The sequence below is a fragment of the Convolutriloba macropyga genome, chromosome 9 (genome assembly GCF_964194025.1).
Source record: "Convolutriloba macropyga chromosome 9, txConMacr16.3, whole genome shotgun sequence".
Lineage (NCBI taxonomy): Eukaryota > Metazoa > Xenacoelomorpha > Acoela > Convolutidae > Convolutriloba > Convolutriloba macropyga.
Window position 1 is genome coordinate 26,331,766 of NC_134476.1, and position 21,710 is coordinate 26,353,475.

At 34.0% G+C, this 21,710-nt stretch overlaps 1 protein-coding gene across 6 annotated transcripts in view; it reads left to right on the top strand.

Annotated features, from left to right (window-relative positions):
- The window catches only part of LOC142345688 (gamma-aminobutyric acid receptor subunit rho-2-like), a 120,482-nt gene that overhangs the window by 72,586 nt on the left and 26,186 nt on the right, over positions 1-21,710 (top strand). Inside the window, exons 1-3 of one of the 6 annotated variants that reach the window (XM_075397922.1) lie at positions 7,431-7,512; positions 8,164-8,405; positions 14,354-14,486. The exons of 2 other annotated variants lie outside the window; for them this stretch is intronic. In XM_075397922.1, coding sequence (XP_075254037.1) covers positions 8,286-8,405; positions 14,354-14,486 — 253 coding nt within the window. In that variant the 5' untranslated portion in view covers positions 7,431-7,512; positions 8,164-8,285. Of the gene's footprint in view, positions 1-7,430; positions 7,513-7,535; positions 7,552-7,803; positions 8,406-14,353; positions 14,487-21,710 lie in introns of those variants that run through there. 3 more of the 6 variants (XM_075397923.1, XM_075397924.1, XM_075397921.1) reach the window with 3 other exon arrangements.

A 21,710-nucleotide genomic window follows, 5' to 3' on the forward strand; every position in this document is an offset into this window, starting at 1 on the left:
ATTTTAGATATTTTTGTTGATTCAAAACTAGTGTGGTTTAAAAGTAATCAGAATTCTAATTTAAAAGTAATCAAAAGCTTATTAATTCTTATTTAATTGCCTTCCTTATAGTAATCACCGGAGAGAAAACATCGAGATTTCTTACAACTGTTTTGAGTTAATTACCTTTTTTGAGCAAACTTTTTCAAACTGCTACTATGCTATTCTCGAATTTTTTCGAATTAAAGTTGACAAATGACAGCAAAAATAATACAAAATTGCGTTTCATAAATAAAATTACGGCTGTGATCATTTGTCGCTTTAATTTGAAAACTGAACAAAGGTGAACCGTTGTGAATTAGAGTCACCTTAAAATTTTAATGCCATAGGCATTAAAGTTTTTAGCAGTATAAGCGCTTGCTTGTGTATTTTTTAATGTTAACAGATATTTTGTGGGGCTTTAACAAATGTGTTCAAAAAAGTTAACGCCCCATTCAGTCAAAAACTATTTCAACAAAAAACTTCAATTTTTCTCTCCGTCTCAATAGCAATAACTTCAAAATTTTAGAAAATTATCCTAAACTCTAACTATGGTCACAAGGCTATTGTCAAAATTTATTTGAAAAATCAGTTAAATCAAAATTTAGCGCTACAGGTTTTATTGAAAATTTCGATTCGATATAAAAACCTGGTTTTATCCTGATTTCATCGGCAAATTTTTTCAAGCCAACAGTAAATGTTTGTTTTATGAGAAATATCAGTTTTGTTGGTAATACCAGTAATATCAGTAATATATATGTTATATAAGTAAATATTTCTAACAGAAAAGCAATTAAACAATTACAAGAAAAACGAAACTCTTAATGATAGTAGAAAGTTGAATTTCCTTAATTTGCTAAATTGTGGCGCTAGAAAGTTTGCCACCAGTTCTAAAATAGTATGTATAAATAAGATATTTCCTATTTACTTGCCAAAAGTTTATCATAGCCACAGCTCTGGAAGAGAACCGAAATTATAGACAACGGCCATTGAAAATCGAAAATTGTCGAATTGATTTTGATTAACATCCTAAGATAATTAAATTTACTTTTATAATGACACAAAAAGTTTTAATCGATTGTAAATGAATATTTCAGAAGCGACTTTTTTATTTACCACCCCGGACTTGGTCCACATAGCAGTTCATTGCTGAGGCATTTAGTTTCAATTGAAACCAGTATTGAAACAGCGGTTTTCAATAAAAAAACCTTGGTTCCATTCTACGCAGACTAATCCAAGCCAAAATACAGTACTTTGTTTTCTGGCCTTTTGCTGGCCATGGATGGAGGCGTTCTGTCACCGAACATGGCAGACAAAATTACAGCCTTAGGGTCCTCTGGACAGTCTGATCCACCATTTTGATAATTCAGACTGTGAATAGATCGCACATCGAAAATTTCGAATAACTCTCATGTAGGGGCAATTTCAAAATGGCGTACAAAATTATAGTCCTACCTTGAAGTTTTGTCCAATAGAAACGGCCAAAATTAGTATAAACCAGTGTGCTATAGAAGGAGGGGCGCACTGGGTCCACATAGCAATTCATTGCTGAGGCATTTACTTTGTAACCAGTACTGAAACAGTACGCATGGGGAAAGTTGAGGGGGTTGGGGTGGGGCAAATAGATAACCACCTTTTTATGAGTGTAGAATATTGTTTATGTGTTCAATTTTACTGTTGGTGATTACCCAAGTTGGAAGAAATGCTTCTCAACTCGGTGAAATCCGTGTTAAATTGCTTCGAGTTAGTTTTCTCTGTTCCTCAGATGCTGTCACAATGAGAAATTGAGCACGAACGTCCATGAGAACTCCCAAAAAGTGCTCAAAAAAGCATGAGAAGTATGCTGATCGAGAACTAAGTAGAATAAATGTACAGGAAACGAAAGCAATATTTTTCAAGTCTAGATGAATATGTTGGGGGAAGGGAATCGGGGGAGGAGATGGGGGGATGGGGAGGGTATTTGATGGGAGATGTAATCACTGCCAAGGACAGGGGAGACCGGGTCAATATCAAGATGCATAAAGACTGTTTAATTGAACTTGTTTTTTTTTCAGATCGTTTGGACACTATTCGACTATTGTCACTATTGTAGTTTACTGTATGACAATATAGAGATCACGAAAAGTAAATCTGTATTATGTCTGAGCCATCACGAAAAGTTATGCGAATAGTACAAGCTACAAACAGCGAGCGAACTGGAAAAAAATCCTTACTTCTAGAGAAAATGTTCCATTGCGACATTAGGTAGCTGAAGGAATTTGCGATCAAGATAGCGCTGGACAAAGCAAAGTAGAAGACGTTAGTTTAGCATCATTTTACTGTAACATTTATGTAGCTTTATTGGCCTAGTTTTCATTTCCAAATTATAAAGTAGAGTGAGTTGATCCTTTTAATTTAAGGTTGTAAAGTTGGGCAATGCTTTCTCACGGAGAAGCAGCCAACAAGCATGATAACCCATTGCTTATAACTGGTTATAACTTATTGAATTGAGGTCATTGCTGGTCAGTTTTTATAGCTTCGGTCACAGCCAGAATAGCTTAGAAGAAGTACGCTTAATTGTGTACAGGCATGTGTTTTTTGTATTCTGTATTTATTTTAGTCCCCCGTAGATTTATTCTATTTAACCTCATGTGTAACATGATACTGCCTTGCTTTCTGCGTTTCAGATAAATAGTTTGTGTAATTAAAGACAACTGCCATGTTTCCCGTGGTTTGCGATGTTTGCGGGCAAATTAAACACTTTTCGGGTGTTTTCATGAATGTTTGTGTTCAATTCCTCAATATGACCTTGACTTGGGAAAAGGGAAAATTTCCCGAAGGAGGTCAACACGAATGTCACAGTGTTGACGAGTACTTCCTCCGCCTCGGGTGTTCGCACACAGTCTCTACCAGTTTACCTGTGCGGAACTGAGCAGCCATTTGAGCAGGCATCTGAGTCATATGTCGATACGACGAACTGATCTATCTAAAACTACTGCTTCTTGATCGCGATTTTTGCGTTTGATGGATTAAATAGCATGTATTTAGTAATGTTTTTCAATTTAATTGTTTAGACAAGTGACAGCTTTTTTTCAAAAGCATGATTTTGAGATTTGCGTAGAATTTGTTTTATTATCAAGCGTAATATATGCATCTAGAAGCTAATAACCTCCTGAACAAACAAAATTGCGGGTAATTATGCCAAGCGAGAAATAAGGCGACAATTTTTTCTGCCAAGATAAAAGACAGGCGGTAATTATCACGGCCAAGACAATTTAAAGGCGCGAATTTGCACTGCTCAGCTCAAGGCCAGACGAATAAATTTAATGCGTAGAATAGAAACAGAACGATGACTCATAGGACGAAAAATTTACAGTCTATAAATTGTAAAATTGGACCTGACCAGAATAATGCTGCGTATAAAAAACATGCTGTTTTTTCTATTATTCAGCGCTGTTTTGCAATGGCTACTAAGTCCGGGACCATAATAAATTGAAATTGATCCAATGATTAATTATGCTGTCATTATCGCGAGCAATGGCCATGTTTTAGTGGCTAATGCGTGCAACTATACTGACGCAACACAATTCCGGCGTTCTCTTAAAAATGTCAAAACTGGATCTGATTTTAAAGGTGCCGAAATTGCAAAGAGTAAAAAATTGTCGATTAAATTCTAGCCGGAGTGGCTTTCAAAGCGATCAGTGCGATCAGTGCTGATCTCTAGTTTGGCTGTGACGGATTCATATCAAGTCCCACAACCGTCCACTGAGGCGTGCCATGTTTTTTAATTACCATTATTTAACAAAACAATAATTCGCTCCATCTTTTTTGTCCACATGAATAATACAATTCAATATCTCGCCACTTCATTGTGATTGGTTCAGAGTTCTCAATAAGCTCCCAATGGTAAACAAGTTTTAACAACTTTGTTGAAAACTATGAAAACCATTTGAAATGGCTAATTAAAGAGCAAGCATTGGTAGTTTATATTGTGAAGAAAATAAATTCAACTCAACAAACAACTGAGAATGTAGTTGATTGCTCATTTGTTTCTCAATATAATTAAAAATCAAACAAAAATCTTTGCATCGCAACAAAGGCTTTCAAATATTGCCGTTCGTAGTGCTAACCTCGGACAAAGTGTTCAAGCAGAAGTTTAGGCAGAAAATTTTATAAAAATTAGCTAGCAAAACAGCAATACTTTTTTTTCGCTTACGATCTTAACAAAATGCTTGTTATGCCTGTCAATTCGTGCTAAACTATCCATCAAGCTGATTAAATCTTATTCCTGGTTTATTTTTTCGCCCTACATTAAGTTGAATTCATTTCAACTTTAGCGCCTGTAAGTTGGTTTAAAACTATTTGTTTTCTCGGAAGTTGAAAAGTAAAATACACCAACGCTGGTTTTCTGGTATTTATTGGCAGAGAATATGATTTGAGGGATTACTTCATAGGGAACATAATGGCTTTTTTGTCATCGAAATTCATTCCCAGTTAGCTCTTAACTTTGAAAGATAGGGCGGTCAATTTTTTCTAGACATGTTATAGAAATTTGAATAAGAAGCGAAAATGCAGTTCATGACCTTTTCGTCTTTCTGCGATTTATCGAAGAAGTGCTTGTAAGTCGGAGACAAATCTTTTTCTCCATTGAACAGATTTCGAAAAGCATTTTTTTGAAGCAAATCATTAGGTGGTTATTGTGCACATCTAGGAGAAAAGCCAACATTTTTTGCAAAGTTAGTTCCCTGAAGACTATTTGAATTCATTTGCTTAAACGGTAGCAAGCTGTTCAGACTGGGAACTAACTTTTTTTCAAGTTTTATTTTTTGAAAAAATTAAAAATTTTCCGAAAAAACAATAAAAAGCTATGATACACTTTTTTCCACTCAATTCCTAGAACAGTGGAATAAAATTAAAATGGCAGTGTTACAGGTAGTTTTCCTCTTTCTCCAATTTCGTGATTTACCGATAAATTTGTTGTAAACCATTTTATTCCGATATCTCAATTCACAGACGTCAGAAGAACATTTTTTTTCAAAATGATGACTTATTTAAAAATACACACTTGGAGCAAAGCTGTTGGGGACTGAACAGCTGTAGAAATTTAAAAAAAATTCTGCCTCAAAGATTTTAATCTTCTCTAATCTATACGCCAAACTAGCACTGATAACTACTAGAGCATTCCGCGGAAGTTTCGTACTAACGTTTAAAATGTTTTCGGCCATTTTTCTAAAGAGCTGACAAGGTTTTTGTTGGAAACCGCTTTTGTTTTTTTCGTCTGCGTGAGTATAAATATTTGATCTTATGTACTCATTATTCACAAATTTTGGTCTTATGTTTCATCAAACCGAAAAAAAAAATTTTTTTTTCACGCTTTGTCCTTGGAAATAATTATGCGCAATATTTTGAGAAAATTCATCAAAATTTCCGAGGAATCATCAAATTTTCGGAGAAAAATTGTTCACTTTTGTTAGCTGTTCCATCTTGCAGGCGTATTAGGTTGCCAAATATCAGCCGTATTTATTAGGCCATACTCTATTACGGCTGCAGTATTTGAAAACACACTACTTTTTTGCAGACAAAACCTCAAGTTTCCCGTTGAGTTCGTCCAGATATGTTTGTTGTCCATTTTTTTGGAATTTTGTCAATTTTGTTTTCTAGATTGCATTATAAACAGACAATCTGGCCGGTAAAAGTGTTGAATAACAAACAACTGCAGGTGCAATTATGATACAAGAAAGTTTTTTCAATCTAGAAAGTATTGGAAGAACACTTGGTCTAAGTTTAAATGAGGTTTAAAGAAAGACTTTTTTACAGACGTGAAAACTTTTAAAAAACAATTTCAAAAGAAATTCACAGAAATTCGCATTTTTTGTAACTTGAGTTTTTTTATAATGCTGGTGAATGGATTAAAACGACACAACTGAGTTCTAGAATTTTCTTTCTATTTTACGCTTTTTTTAAAATGCTTACTCTGCCAATAAGTACTCCCAGAATATTAAGGAAGTAAAAGTTAATTCTTATCGCTAATCGAGGTTTATATACGTTCCGGTTTTTTTTTGTTTCAACTAGAATTTTTTCAGAAAATCGACCGCACTCTGGTGAAACTTGGTGAAATCATCGCGAAATTTGTGAATCCCAAGCAAAATTAGTGGAACCACCTCACAGTTTGAATCTTTTCTTCAAGGTTTTTCGATTAAAAACCTGTTCTCGGTAGTCGCAAGAAATAGTTCCCTAGCAGGAGATCGAATTAAAAACCAAAAAAGGATAATCAACAAAAAGCACTATATTGCTGATTTCTAATTGGAACTAAATTACTGCTTTAAATAAACATCAAATTGATATCGGAAACCTTGCTGGAAACTACAAAAATGAGCTCATTAGTTTTGAAAAATTGTGTCTCGCGAAAAATCTCTCCGAACTGGGTCAAAAATTTAACAAATTTCAGACGTTAAAACCTTTTACAATGGGGTATCTCAGCTAGCCAAAACAAAAAACAAAAAATACGTACATTTACAACAAAATTCAAGAATTTAAATTCTTAGTTAAGAAACTCCAATACATTTTTTTTCTTTCTGTTCGAGGCCGAACAAGATCTTGTTTTTGGCTTCAAATTCTACACATGCTAACGAATCAGATAAAACCATTTGGTACCTTCCAAGATTTCAATGATACCAGAATGGTACCAATGATACCAATGAACAGTTAAAAAAATTAGACCTCTAACCAAAAAAAAGTTTTTAATCACGCTGTGAGAATGCTTCACATCCAATATTTTCTGTGTTTCTGTGCTTTCTTGTATATTCTTAGTTATTGCACTTTTCCTTGTAATGCCTGTTATTTTCTGTACTTCTGGCTTTGAAATTACAGAAATTGTTCTCTGTCTCTAATATTCAATCATTCAAACTGCTGAAATTTTTCTTTTGGCCTATTTTTTTAAAAGCATCCAACTGAAATGATTTGTTTCGGCAAGAAAATAAATGACTGTTTTCAAATAGTCGCCAAATTAATCATTTGAGACTTGATATACTACAGTTAAAATTAATCTCACTCTTTGAACTGATTATGGTGGAGGATATTTCGTTAATCAATTTACTTAATGACAAGAAGAGAAATTTCTCTACATTTATCTTTTGCAAATTCAGTTTAATCATCAATCAATCAATTATCAATTTAAATTTGTACATTTTTGTTTCAATATTCAAATTCTGTTGAACATGATCAAAATTTTGATAAGATTATTTTTCAAGTTTGCTATGCAAATAGAATTTAAGTTCATTTGCAAATAAGATTAAATTGGGCTATAATTTCTTAATTTTTGTTTGTTTTTTGATTTGTTTTCTTTATCGACAGATTCGGCTTGATTAAACAAATGTTTAGCGACTTACGCTTATTGATTACAAATTAATTTGGTGCCAAAATTTCTGGTTAGCATACAAGTTTGTGCCTGAAGTCAAAATAGGCCTAACGCAAGTTCGATTTGTTGTGATTGTGAATTAAACCAAATTATCCATAGTTAGAAATTTGTCGTCTTAATTATAACAATTTGGTTCTGTATCACAAGTTTAATATTTACTTCTCAATCTCACAAACAAAATTTTTCGCTGTTTTTCAGGAAAAATGAGAAATAACTAAAAAAAATTTATTTGTTTTAACTGAACTGGAAACTGTTTTTTAATAAAAAGTATCGCCTGAAATGAATCAATAAATACTTTTCCGTTCATAAAATTGGATAATATTTTCACAGAAATCAAATAGTTGACGTGAATTTTTAAACTGATTTATGAAATATCTTCTTAATTTCAATTCCCATGAACTCATTGAAGCTGTTTCAAAATTTGAAAAGCATTTTCTTCTTTTGTGTAGAAATGTAAACAATTGAACGAGCAGGTTTCAAAAAAAAACTATTCCTGTGTCATCCAAAACGCGAGACTACTTTTTCAATAATTCAAACTAATTTGTTTTTTTTTTTCATTTTGTTTACTTGCCCGCTTTTGAGGCAAAATTAAACATCTGAAAAAACAATTCAGTGCAATTTTGGCAGCAAATAATTCTGGATCATTTTTACTGCCAAAATGACTTCAGCGGTCTTTTTGTATACAATTTGGTAGGAATTAAAATTTCGTCTATAGAATATTATGAAACAAAAAAGACGGCAATTATAAGACGTTTATGTTCGTTTATTTAGCACGAACAGATGTTTTATTGATATTATCATCAAATGGTTTTCGATATTGTTACTGTGTGAAACGCTGCTTTATAGTTAAATATTGAACTGAGCTTTGAAAATGGTGCAAGTTGAGGTCAAGTTTTACTTTGTTTTACTATTTTATGCTATTAGCATTCACTTAACAGAGGGTGAAACTCTTGCCTATCTTCCGGACGATTACGACAAATCATTTCATCCGAGGGACCTGCTTGCCAATTTGGAATTATTTTTTTACCAGTTACCCAATGCTTGATACGACTGTTAAGAAGCATACTATATAACAAACATACTATGAAATCTTGGCAATCTAAAAAAAGGTTTCGGCTCCAAACAATACTGAGCAATCATAAAAAAAAACAAAACACTTAATTAGCTCTGATCACACTCGTAATTATATTTCCAAGCACTGCATTTTAGTTTGAAAAATGTAAATAGATAAACACACAATTATTTTTTTTTAGTAAAAATGATTATTGTGCCAACATTTTTTCTAAATGGTCACTTTTCGGTTCCCTTTTCGTTTACGCATCGTAGAGAAAAAAGAAAAAGCCATTTTGTACATTTTGTAGTCCTTACGGGCTAATTTTTGTTTTTTAGTAAAAAAAACTGATTGTTTTATCCCAGGGTAGTTGAAAAAGAGTAGTTGTTTAAAAAACTGGAAGGGATAAAAGGAAAAGGGAAACAAGTGTGGCAGGAGTGTTCAAATAATTAGTATAATTATTAAATAAAAAATTTAAAAACTTTGTTGAAGTATACAAACCTGTCTGAAACCAAGACAACGTGAAAATTTCCTTGTAAAGAACAAAGACAAGAATCTGAAAAAGAAAACTACAGCTTTTTTACTGTCCAAGAGTTTTACTTTCTCTTCTTGGTACCCCTTTTACGATTATATTCTATAGATAAATAAGTTTACAATTAAACTAAAACTGAAAAATCAATAAAAGATGGGAGTCGAAAAGTTTGCAGACGCTAAAAATTTATAACAAGGAATGAACAAAAAGAATTTAATTCTTCGTTTTTTAGAACCTCTTTAGCACCTTTTGGACACTTTATTTAATCCTAATTGCCAAATCAAATGTGGATGGACAACTGTGACGAAACTGATAAGCAAAGAGATCCAGAAATTAATTTTCAAGAGAAAGAGGAAGAGACCAAACAAATTTCGAAGTCCTTGTTTATTGTTTGGTAGTATCTCTGGCCTCTTAAGCAAGCATATTGGCGTGCTAATTATAACTTTTATCTCATGAAATATTTGGTTCAACAGAAATATATAGGAACACTGTTATAACAGTTCTTAAATAAGAAAGAGAAATATGGATTTTTTAAAATACTTTTGAAAACATGCTTTCGTAGACTTGTGTGGGTTTAAACTGAAATCCACAAGTTGCATTTTTCTTTCCAAATACAAAAATGATCTAGTTTAAATTTTGCAGAAATTGCAAAAATGGGATATGTGAGAAGAGGACAAATGGAAACCTAACTCAGTCAGGAGAACTGTTCTTCTTCTTTTTATGTATTTCGTCGATAATTTTTGATTCTTCTTATAACTTGAAATTTTAAGAATTGTTTTGCAGCCTTTAGTTTACCCCAAATTAATTCAACACAAAATGTGAAGAGAATGAAAAGAAAACACCAGTTTTGCTTCACCTCAAAAAAAACAAACTAGACTAGGAAAATGTTCTTGGAAAAAATGAAACATCTTTCATCTTTGCGCAAATCAACGCTTAAAATTGTTATTTTTCTCCTATTAAGATGATGTGATCACCCGGAGCGCATCGCCAGAGAGATTCAGTACTGGACCAGAAAAAAAATCATAATGGTTTTTAGGCGGGCCATTACTATGTTCAGGTCCGAGATTTCACTGTTTAGTATGATTTTAGTAAGACAAGATGAGTCATCAACTGACTTTCGTCTGAACATGAATTTGTTAATTCGGTTTGCGGTCTGGGCATAAACAAATTCTGTCTGCCCTGGTTATGGCCATATTAAAATGCCGCCTGGTTTTGATATGCGCATAGCGTACATAATTACCCGCGCTTTCGCGCTTCTATTTGCTCAAGAGCCAATTATCTCGCGTCTCTCTCTCTCTCTCTCACTCTCTCTCTCTCTCTCTCTCTCTCTCTCTCGCTATCTGTTTTGATCGTAATTAAAAATACATGCGTTTTCAATATAAATGAATTTATATCTAGTTGCAGAACTTGTTCTGCGTAAGAATTCAATTAATAGGCTCTGAAACTATGATTATAACTATGCTTTTGAGTTATAGTTTTTGAGTTTGTCTCATGCATTTAATTGATTTGAATTGCGGCTCCTTGAATTACGGCTCCTTGAATTGCGGCTCCTTGAATTACGGCTCCTTGAATTGCGGCTCCTTGAATTGCGGCTCCTTGAATTGCGGCTCCTCCGACCTCCGTCTCCGACCTCTAAACTCTTCTCCCGACATCAATGTCAGGCAGGATGGCTGGTGTGAAAATGTTCATGTAGGTTCAGTAACGTGAACGGAAGGTCGCAGAGAATAACTTCCAACATCGGGAGGTGAACGCCTGAAATAAATAGATCAAATTAAATGAAATAATTACCATGATGGGGGGGGGGTTACCTGACCACTAAGCTGGGGGGGGAGCTAAAATAGGAAAAGAATAAGCTGGGGGGGGGGCTAAAATAGGAAAGAATAAGCTGGGGGGGACACCTCCGCCTCCGACCGCCGCCACAAGCTCTACTACACCACAACTTTCTGACTCGCACATCGACCTCCGCCTCCGCCTCCGACCTCCGACCTCCGCCTCCGACCTCCGACCTCCGCCTCCGCCTCCGACCTCCGCCTCCGACCGCCGCCACAAGCACTACTACACCACAACTTTCGGACTCGTACATCGACCTCCGCCTCCGCCTCCGCCTCCGACATCCGCCTCCGACCTCCGACCTCCGCCTCCGACCTCCGCCTCCGACCTCCGCCTCCGACCTCCGCCTCCGACCTCCGCCTCCGACCTCCGCCTCCGACCTCCGCCTCCGACCTCCGCCTCCGACCTCCGCCTCCGACCTCCGCCTCCGACTCCACTGCAAAGATGTAAATGCACCAATATATGGTATAGTTTGAGCTAGAATAGCTTTTGAGGGTATCGCCATATTAATAAGTTTAAGCATGATATCAGCTATTCGAAATTTTCAAAACTTGCTATGTTCTTTGTATGTACAGTCTGATGATGAGAGAAATGTGAAACATTCTGTGCAGTGTTGACCAAGAATGTAAAAGAGACTGTGAAGAAGAAGGGCAGACTGGGATGTTGCTTAATCGACTCTGGGCAGACTGGCAAAAGTATTTATACTGCTATTTGTCTGGTACAGTACTGGTTACCATTGAAAGTCAATGCTACAGCGCTGAAACTCACTGTGAGCAAGGTCCGGGCAGTATGACTATGAAATAACAGATTTAACTCATTTAGGGACGTTCAACATGAAAGGCAATCCCTTGAGGAAAGAACAAAAAAATGTTTTTTCTTCAAACACTTGTATTGCAGCTTAAAATGCTCTTTATGCTTGCATTGATCAAATTTCATTATTTCTTGCAGTCCGATTTATCGGAAAATCTATTGAAGTTTTTTAGTTTTTCACTTCATATAAGAAAAAAACATGAAATGTTTTTAGTGAGGCAGAAAAAATTATCTTTAATACCAATTGCTGATGCGTTCTAGCCAAAAACAGCTCTGAAGATTAATTAAGCGTTCCATATGACCACAATTCGTTGATCTGAAAAATGCAATCTTTTTCATTACTGCAGCGTTCTTCTTAACTAATGTTTTGTGGACCGTAAAACATACGATGCCATTTAATTGTCTATATTTGTGGCTTTGTTGCATACCTTTAGTTTTGTTTTCGGTTTATATTTTCGTATGTATTAAACAAAATCCGCTTTTCGCAAATAGTGGGGTACCCTTGAACAGAATTCAGGAGAGCAATATATTGATAAATCAGAGCATTTTTGAATGTTGTCACCATACTTAAATAGTATGTTAACCATACTCAAATGATTCTATTGAGTAGGCTGATCCTAACCACATTATGCTATTGAATCAAAGGTAAGGTAAAAAAAATGGAAGGTCTAAGTGACTCTAATGTGGCCAGAGACTTCACGGAGATAACTGATTCGCACGTATCCAGATTAGATAGATCACTAGCCCCTTAAAAATTATAAGCTGCGGTCCTCTATCACATCCAGACTGAGAGAGAGAGAGAGAGAGAGAGAGAGAGAGAGAGAGAGAGTTTATTCCTCTGAGTATAAATTAACATCAAAATTATAATTTAACATAACATCAGAAAGCTTCAAGTTATCATTCGGCTGCACAGAAAATTGCAAAACAATCAGAGAGGGCAATTAACGGACCCAACAGCATCACTGGACATTGCCCTGTCAAGAGATGTAAAAATTCAAAAAATAAAAATAAAACCAAAAAATTTGCAGAGAACCACAAGTTAAAAGCCAAAATTCTCGACAAGTTAAAGGAATTTTCAACTATTGGCCGAATTTTTAACCCTTTCAGTAAACCCCGGCCACAGCACGTTAAAGCGTTGTGTGATGGATTTTTTCCATTATTAAAAAAATTCAAAATGTGAACATGGGAAATTGATTAAGAGAAAACAGTTTTTGTTAACTGAATATTTGATAAAATGAAGTTATCCTTAATTTTGTGCATCAAATTGGCATAGGAGGAACCCGAGAGCTGATCAATATTCGGTGGTAGAACATTGTTTTCCATTAAAAAATTAAACAGCTTGGCACTTCAAAATCTTACTGAATTCTGTTCATGTTTTCATTTACATCTTGGTATTTTTAACAATCATTTCATTGACCCTCTTGTCAAATGGGTTGATTGCGATTCACAGGAAAACAAATCATTGAGATATGTGTCAGTATGCAATTTATTCACTGATTTTATCATAAATTTTAATAACTCGTATACATGCAATTCGTGAGCAGTTGAGATTTTATATTTCTCAAAAAGATGGGCAAAATTTTCTGAGTACTTTATGAACAAAATTAGTCTAAGAATTTTCTTTTGCAACAAAACTAGGGGTTCAAGGGTGCTGTAATTAACATATCCATATACCAAAATGCCGTGTTGAATTACTGGTTTAATATTTGATGAATAGTATTGCAATAAAACACTTTTTGAAATATAAGGCCTTAACTTTGACACAATTCTGCATTTCTTTTTTAGAACAGACAATTTTTTTTACCTCATCGATGTCTGTTGTCAACTTAAGTTTTTTAACCATATGTACTCCAAGATATTTGCAGCATTCTGTTTCAGGTAAAGTAACAGAATTCAATTTAAAATAACAAAGCCTATTTGAATTAGAGGCACTGTTACCTATTTTAATACTCATTTGACAACTTTTCTTAGCGTTTTGTGACAGCCTATTCCCATTGAGCCACTTCTCTGTATTAACTAAGTCTTTTTGTATTGATTCAAAATCAACATTTCCCGCTATGAGTTTTGTATCGTCTGCAAAGAGAACAATTTTGCAGAATTGACATACGTCTGGAAGGTCATTTATGCAAATCAAGAAAAACAGTGGGCCAAGAATTGAGCCTTGTGGAACTCCACGATTTAATTTCTTCCAATAGGAGTTACAATTATTGACCGAAACACATTGCTGTCTTTGTGATAAAAAATCTTTAATCCAATTAAGGCAAACGCCTCTTATCCCATATAATTCAAGTTTTAGAATTGAATTATGCCATATAATTCAAGTTTTAGAACTGATAATAAAATATCTAAACTCAAGGCTACGTGGATATATTTTTTAATAGTTCGACTATATCTAAGTGAGGGCAAGAGAGAGGCGTGAGAATTTGTTGAAAGTTTCCTCTGTTTCTGAACAGGACATTGTCCAGAACTACAAAATTAACAGGTAACTTTTTTCTTCTTCTTTAAAACCATATCACATACACTTTTTCTTAAACAAACTTTTATCCTGAGCTTACCAGACGGTAAAAAAAGAGACATCTGGCCCAATAATGATCTCTCTGATGCTCTCACTTTATAAACTGTCGTCATTTTCAGTGTACTCATTTGTAATAAAAGCGACAGAAAACAGTCTATGATCATTATAACAAAGCAGGTCCCGGTTGATGACGTTATTTGAAGCTATGCGCAAGGTGCTATAGACGTGTCTCTGGGAATGTTCATAGTGTCATTCGGACCAGTGAATGAACATGCTGAACTGATGACTACTGAGATTTATTTGAGGTGCATTTGGATCGATGAGCGTCTCATTGGTAAGTCGTACCTCATTATTTGTATTTTGAACAAAAATCCCAACTTTGTTTAGCCAGGGGCCTGAATTTTACTTGTTCATTTTGTTCATTTTTTACTTGTTCTTGAGTTAGCATTATTCGATATTGTAATATGAACATGAAGGCTTTGATTTTTGGCAGAAAAAGTAAATTCTGAAGCGTTTCTAACAATAATTTGATTTCTAGAAAAAAATGTTGAGTTTTTTTGGCCAATTTAATAACATTAAATTTCTGGTTACATCTTTACTACAATACCTGCAATTATCAACGAAAATACAAATTACTAATTAAGTGTAAATAGCCCAGTCGACTATTAGGTGCATTTCTTGCGAAGCCAATTTTGTATTTATGATTTTCTTTGTTTTGATTGAAGGAGAGCCTTAATGTGACCCCAATAGCCTCAATTGTAACATAACCTTAAATTGTTCACAGGAACGCACAGATGTTAGTCTTAATGTCTTTTACCATACTTGTACTTGTTCTTACATGTGTCTGTTCTTGTCAGCTGGTTTTCATTAACTACCTCAATACCCATTATTCATAACTGAATTATATTTTTTAACTCTGGCTGAGACTGAAATCATAGGACTGTACAATTTTGGTCCTAGACAATTTTCACTTCCCAAACAGTAAAAAGGTACGTTTTGGCCAAAGATATCGGTGACGGGGCAAAAACATCAGACATCGGTGATTAAGACCAAAAATTGCTGCGGGACCAACACTATGTATGCTTATTTAATACTTGTCAAAAAATTGAAGACTTCATTCAGAACATGCCAAGTGTGAAAAGTGTCATGATCAGAACTGTAACACAGTGCTGCCAAGACTTGCAATTTGACTGGTTCCTCACTTATTATGAATTGACTTTTAGTATATGTATAAGCACTCTATCATCAAATGATTGATCCGTCTGCTGGACATAGGACGTAGTAGCGTATTATATACGGCAATGGCCCAGGTTGCCAGAACTTGGAAAAATTGGTAATGCCGGAATACGACACCGTATAGGTCTTGAATGAAAACCGTTGTAAGATCTTGTAAAGTTGACTACGGTCAGTAATACGAATGTAATAATTTTCTAAGCTACCGTATCAAGGTCGTGTCAAGATCAATAAGGTGCCGTACTAAGGCCTTACCAAGTTTATTAAGGTGAATAGCTAGGCAGCTATCGGAAAACTCTCTAGTTAAGTTAACGACCGACTACTTGACAGTTTTCCAGTATAATTTTTGTGTTTTTTCCTCCTCCTTTTTTGTTCTGGACTTGGGACCGGCAATGGTGGAGTTGCTGAAATAACTACAGGAGTACTGATATTGTATGGTAAAAACCTCACTCAGACAGCTCTCTGAAACAAATCAAATGACAAAACAAGATAAATAAATCTAAAATGAAAAATAGCTAACAGGTTGCGCCAAATTTCAGTCCCATCTCAATTTCAGTGCCATTTTTTTTCAATCGTTGTCGGTTAAGTCACTTCAGAGAGTTAATAGACAAATAAATTGGGAAAAAAGGTTTGCCACCTGCGCAAAAAGTTTGACAGCGCAAGAGATCTATTATTGAAAGACAAAATTTTACCAGCAGAGCTTTTCATTAAAAACGTTTGTCTTCTTAAATTTCTTGACCTCCTCTCACAATATAAAGAGAGCAGTCGAGATACCAAAAACTCCTCATTCAAGATTTTTGAAAAGTACGAACTGACCAAAAACTCCAGAACTCTCCAGTACTTTCCAAAGAATAAGTGCCAATCCAAATGGAGTGACAGATCACTGATTAGAAATTTTTCTAAGAAGTGGAATAATTTGCCAATTGAAATCCGAAAAGAGAAAACTAAAAATAAATTTAAGGAAAAACTAAGCAGCGTAATGGTCAAACTGCATGAACGTGTTCCAATAGATAGACAAGTAAGAGGCATTAGAAATTTGTTCTACTGAAGTATAAAGACCAAACTATTCATATATTTACGAGGCGATTTTGAAAATGTAAATATTTAACCAAACGTTTTTGTTGTGGTTATAACTTTAAATTTACATTTTTGAAGATTAAAAAAAATTGGCTAACTGCCTACACTATAATTCTTTTTTAGCAACGTTGTGCTGATTTTTCATTAGGTCAATAAACATTTCTTGTGGAAAGTATTATATACCATAAAAAATTGAAAACTTTGATACGGCCTTATACGGAGCCGTACTAAGGTTTGCAGTTTTTGAAGTTGTGAATCTCGTTGCCAGCGATAAAAAGCATTCAAAAAGTAGTCTAAATGCGTTAAGCGTTTTATTTAACATAATTTATAGCAACTCAGAATTGAGAAACCAGACAGTACAGATATTTTTTTCGATGAGGTAAATAGTTTGATACGGTCGTATGCCATGTCATACTAAGCTTCATATTTTTTCTACATTTTTCGTATAATTCCTCGTAAGTTTTCCAATTTTTGTCTAAGTTGGGCAACTTGGGGGTAGAATACAACTTTTAAGTTCTGAGTTTTGTCTTAATTCGAGTACTTTGTGCTCGTGCGAGAGCTTCGAGCGAAGCAATAGTAAAATGTATGACTGAATTTATGTTTTTGAAGGATCTTATATCCCTGAAGTGTAGTGGCATCTAATTTTACGCCTCCACAAACAGATGCTCTATTGTTCATATAGTAATGCACTCTATAACAGCATATATTTTGTAAGTCGGAGTCTAGCCGGGATACAATAAGTGCCTTCCCCAGTGATTGTGGAATTTTTATCGTGTAAGATCTGACAAATTTCTGACAAAACCATCTTGCTAATAGCCTGTAAGGGGATGCATCTTCTTATAAGATCTTATAAGACGTTTATCAGATCTTATACGATAAAAATTCCTCTTATAAGATCTTACACGATAAAAATTCCTCTTGCAAGATCTTACACGATAAAAATTTCTCTTATAAGATCTTACACGATAAAAATTCCTCTTATAAGATCTTACACGATAAAAATTCCTCTTATAAGATCTTACACGATAGAAATTCCTCTTATATAATTTCCTGAAGTATGGTATATTCTTCATATTGAAGACAATTCAGAGTTGCTCTCAAGCAGTAGCCGAAAAGCTACAGCATGCAACACTTAAGTGTCAGAGCAACAAAGAGAAACAAATCTTATACTGTCTTGTAAGACTTATAAGATATTGTAAAAGAGTTTATTTGAGTGGCAGGGGCTTTCTCCGAAGCTGTGATTATCAAACTAGGCTGAATTTTTTTCAAAGACCAAAACTATCTTGGACTGCTAAGTTTAGCCATAGTACACAGTTAAGACTCACACTAAAACTTCCGCCAAAACAGAATCAACAAGCATTTTTTTGTTTCATAATTGGTTAGCTGACCGATTCTTTTTTTACATTCATAGGACCTTGACTACGTTATTCGATTATATTGAAAAAATTAAAACATGTCATATCAGATCTTACACGATAAAAATTCTGGTAAGGGGAATGTATATCTTATAAGATGTCTTATCAGATCTTACACGATAAAAATTCTGATAAGAAGAATGTTTATCTTATAAGATGTCTTATCAGATCTTACACGATAAAAATTCTGATAAGAGGAATGTTTATCTTATAAGATGTCTTATCAGATCTGACATAATAAAAATTCCTCTTACCAGAATTTTTATCGTGTAAGATCTGATAAGAGGGATTTTTATCGTGTAAGATCTGATAAGATCTTACACGATAAAAATTCTTAGTCAGCATCTTATCAGATCTTACACGATAAAAATTCCACAATCACTGGGGTTTAGACTGTGTGCCGGCTCATTAAGTACCAGCTAGCGTCTAATTAGCTTCCATCAACCAGTTGTACGAGAGTATAGTCGTACAACATCTTATGACGACTGAATTGAGTGCGAGAAATGTTGCAAGTGTCGTATGAGAGCATTTAGGACTTTCGGAGATCATTTATTGCAACATTTGCTTTTTGTCTCACAAAGTGTTTCATAATTTTTTCCATCGCTGTCAATCAGTGCTAAATTTGGTTCTTCTGAGGTTGAACACCTTAAGAAAACTTTTACAATTTTTTAATACCTATAGTGTCTTAGGAAATTTAGGAAATTGAGGATTGCACCGCGAAAAACCGTATCTAATCTTCAACCTAACTTTACCAATATGTTGTAGTTGCTGACCTTTCGAAACTCTCAAAAATGTCTTCAAATCGAAAACTAAACTCAATCTTGCCATTTTTCCAATGCTTTTTAACATTACCTTTTCCTCTTTTCCGTTGCAATGGATACATTTTTCATAGCTATGAGAAAAATTGCAATTTAGCAGAACACCTTTCAAGACCGTATTAATTATTCTACATTATCGAAGTTATCTCAGATATCATGTTGCTTATACCTATTCTGATTTTTTTTTCAAATTTTTTAATTGGCTACTTCAAATTACATAGTTGATATTTGTGTCAGTTTTACAAATTCAAGGATTTTCCGAAAAATTTGGTTTCTGTTCCTGAAGTTTGCTTCAAAACTCACACTGGTCGAATGTTAACTAACATTTAGGATGTTTTTTAACATCAATGCAAATAGTTTTCTTCATATGATTTTCTCATGTTTTCAAATTTAATTAAATATTTAGAACTGTTAATTTTATCAATCAACTAGGTTAACGGTTGCCATTAGTTGTCAATTTCTTCCACCAGGTTATTTGTACGGTTTTCTTTTAAGATTTACACCAAGCCTTACCATGGCTATACTAAATTTTCTAAGATTCCTGTTGAAGGTATAATGATTGAAAATCATTATATATGATGGAAAATCATTATATAAACAATAAATTAAACGTATTTTTTGCAAAGAAACATTGTATTTTTGAACTTCAATAATTTTATCTCCCCCTTTTTAGCAACATGAAATGTTTGGGAAGAAAGTAGCATAGACTCTGATGTCAAGGTTTGACCGACTTTGGACGATTTGTTTTCTTAAGTTTTTTTTGCAATTTTCTGCATTGTATGGTTGTTTTCATTACTTGGTTGGACCAGCAATGGTCGCTAGAGGTCAAAATTGCAAGCTTTGGTTTTTATTTTTCTTTCAAATTTTCAGCTGAATGATTTGTTTTTATTTGCTCTCAAACAAAATTGTACGAAATTCCTGTGGTCGCATGTTTATTGGCACAACATTGTTCTCTTACCATTTTGACTTCTCGAGTGCCCATTTTTGATTTGAATTTTTGTTTCTAGATTTTTGAATAAACGTGGTTATTCAAACTTTTAAACAGCTGAATTGAAGTAGCATCCTGTTAGATGTTCTACCAAAAATTGTGACGAAGCTGGTTTCATTTTGCCACTTTTGAATGCTACTATTCGTCTTGATAACCTCTAATAACACCATTTGAAGCCTTTGTCGTTAAGTTTTTTTGTCCTCGCAACGAACATTTGCTGTTAAAATTTTAGCTTATAAATAATTTTGAGGCATGAACTTTAATCAAAATTTTATCTTCTATTTTTTTCTCATGTATCTTTCTATCAAGTTTTTGCTTTCAGGTAGTTTTTAGTTTTTGAGTCTAAAATGATTTCTGTTTTTGGTGTTTGAGCTGTTGAGATGTGATGTGAGTTGAACATCCAGTCTCCTTCGAAATCTTCTGACAGTGTTTTAAAACAGTTAAATTGGGATTTTATTTCTTTTTTAAAATCTTTTTTGCCATGTGGATGAAAATTTAGTGGGTATTTTTTTTTTGAAGTAAACATGTTAATTTTTTTGACTCTAACCCTGGGGTTAAATATCCACATTATTTCAAATATTTCATAAAATAATAAATGTATGAGTATTTTTAATAAACTTAAAATTGCGGCTGTTCGTTCTCATAGAAAAAAATAGGATCTGAACTCTCCTATTTGTCTGTTAACTGGTATTTTCTTGTGCTGACCGACCAAAAACTTGGTTATCACCTTTCTAGAACATGCTTTACTGCTTAAAGTTTTTCCTGAAGAGGAAAATTTGTTTCATTTTTTTAAACGCTTTTCAGGATCAAAGACTTGTGATTCCACTTCGTTTTCGTTCTCTTTTTGTGTATATTGTGTAGTTGATAGATGTGTAGTTGTGTATAATGTGTTAATTGATATTAAAAAAGTGACAACTTCTTTTCCACTAAATTAGCATTCTAATAATAATCCATAATAAATCCATAATAATTTCAACCGTTTAAATTTCAATCACACAGGATATTCGTTTATGTACAGCAATCGAAGAAGCTTATGAATTGAAGAAAACTTTGTATCGGTTTCATTCAAGCATATAATTTGTACCTTGATATTATTTGTTTGTTTTATTTCATACTTGTTGCTATCAATGCCTCTTGACTTTTCCGCACTCTTTTTTCACTTCAGTCCTCCCACTTTTGTCCTTTTGTCCTTTTTCAGTAGTGCAGTGAAAAATATATTTCTAGCTCGAGTGCTAAGCGGGCAAATTGTTAGTTACATGAAAACAAATTTTTAGAATTATGTTAGTGGCGAATAAAGAAATATAGATATATTTAGAAACAAAAGATTTCAGTGACAAATAATGCCAAACAGAGGAGTTTGTATTTTGTCTTGGTTTTTATGATGTGAAATATTGAAGAAATATTCAATCTTGGAGTCGTAAATAGGGCTACTGTAGTCATATGGAGGGTCGTAACCTTAACTATAAACGGTAAAAAAAAACGATATCGCTAATCTTTATATCTTACAATTGCGCCTTTGCATTTTTGCATCGCTAACTTTAATTGCGAATACCCCTGAGAAATGAAAAATTATACCGCATAAAACTTCCATGCAAACTTGTCTGCAAAGTGAAATTAATCCTCTCTGAAATTATTTTTCTCTGTCTTAGTTGCTTCAAGTATGATTCTATTGCGCTTACACAGCCCGTCGATTTTCAGAAATTTATCGCCGATTTATTTGACAATGGAGGGTGTTTAAAATTTTTTGAATCCAGTTCATTTTAGAAATTTGCATCTTTTCAGACTTTTTTTAAATCTAACTGGAAAATTTCTAAAAAAAAATATTAAAACAAATTGCGCTTTTCAAAAAAATGTTGAACAAAAATTTTATGTTCACTTTGTTTCTGACTCATTTCTCCTCATCGTTTGGAATTTTATTTCCTCGAAAGGAACTTCTCAATTTGCCGTCTGGTTACGACAAATCGCTCCGCCCATTTCACTTCGAAGAAAGAGCCTCGATTGTGAAAATAGGCATGAAGATTGTGAAC